The sequence below is a fragment of the Galeopterus variegatus genome, unplaced genomic scaffold (genome assembly GCF_000696425.1).
Source record: "Galeopterus variegatus unplaced genomic scaffold, G_variegatus-3.0.2 Scaffold6087, whole genome shotgun sequence".
Classification (NCBI taxonomy): Eukaryota; Metazoa; Chordata; class Mammalia; order Dermoptera; family Cynocephalidae; genus Galeopterus; species Galeopterus variegatus.
This window is the reverse complement of record NW_007732198.1, coordinates 131,293-132,256: the sequence shown is the minus strand read 5'-3', so window position 1 is coordinate 132,256 and position 964 is coordinate 131,293. Positions and strand designations below refer to the sequence as shown.

At 48.9% G+C, this 964-nt stretch overlaps 1 gene segment (V, D, J or C); it reads left to right on the top strand.

Annotated features, from left to right (window-relative positions):
- The first annotated feature begins 489 nt into the window (after positions 1-489).
- On the top strand, positions 490-964 carry LOC103605805. The segment is given in 2 exon segments: positions 490-535; positions 630-964. Coding segments are annotated over 2 exon segments (381 nt in total).

Here is a 964-nt window from a genome sequence, read left to right as displayed (position 1 = left end):
ACCTATTTATCATCTCTTATTTAACAAACTCACCCCTCTCATCTAAAATCAAACAGTAGCTTGAGCAGAACACTGTGGAATAGCCCCCTGCTCTCTTACAGAAATACGTCCCTCTGTATCTTGAATATGGAAAAACACCACTGTTTTTGTTCTCTGCTCTATTTGTCTAGGACAGAAAACATGAAGGTAATGGCCCCTGCATGAATGAGAGAATCACAGCCCTGACTAAATACCAAAACAAAACCCTTCTGAAAACTTTGTGTTCTAAAACCATTGTCCTGAAAATGGCAGGTGTCCCCTGTGAAGAGCAGACACCTGAGGGCTCAGTGCTTCTCATCCAAAACAGACTTTCCTACTGAGTCCTGACACCTGAGTTGACCCCATATATGTCAAGACCTGGGGTAGGGAATGCAAATCTCCAGCAGCCCAACCCTCTCCTGTGATAAAAAGCTGAGCAGGGTGCCTGTGTCAGTGACTCCTGTGCCCACCATGGACACGCTGTGTTCCATTCTCCTGCTGCTGACTGTCCCTTCCTGTGAGTGCTCCAGTCAGGGACTCCCACAGGAATAAACAAATTATTTCTTCTCACTCTAAACCAGTTTAACCTTCTTCTTGTGCTTTCTCCACAGGGGTCCTGTCCCAGGTCACCATGAAGGAGTCTGGTCCTAGGCTAGTGAAACCCACCCAGACGCTCACGCTGACCTGCACCTTCTCTGGGTTCTCACTGAGCATGTCTGGTATGGGTGTGGGCTGGATCCGTCAGCCCACAGGGAAGGCACTGGAGTGGCTGGCACTCATTGATTGGGAAGATGATAAATACTACAGCCCATCCCTGAAGAACCGGCTCACAATCTCCAAGGACACCTCCAAAAACCAGGTGGTCCTAACAATGACCAGCATGGACCCTGCAGACACAGCCACATATTACTGTGCACAGAGAGCACAGAGACACAGTCCGGCGTGA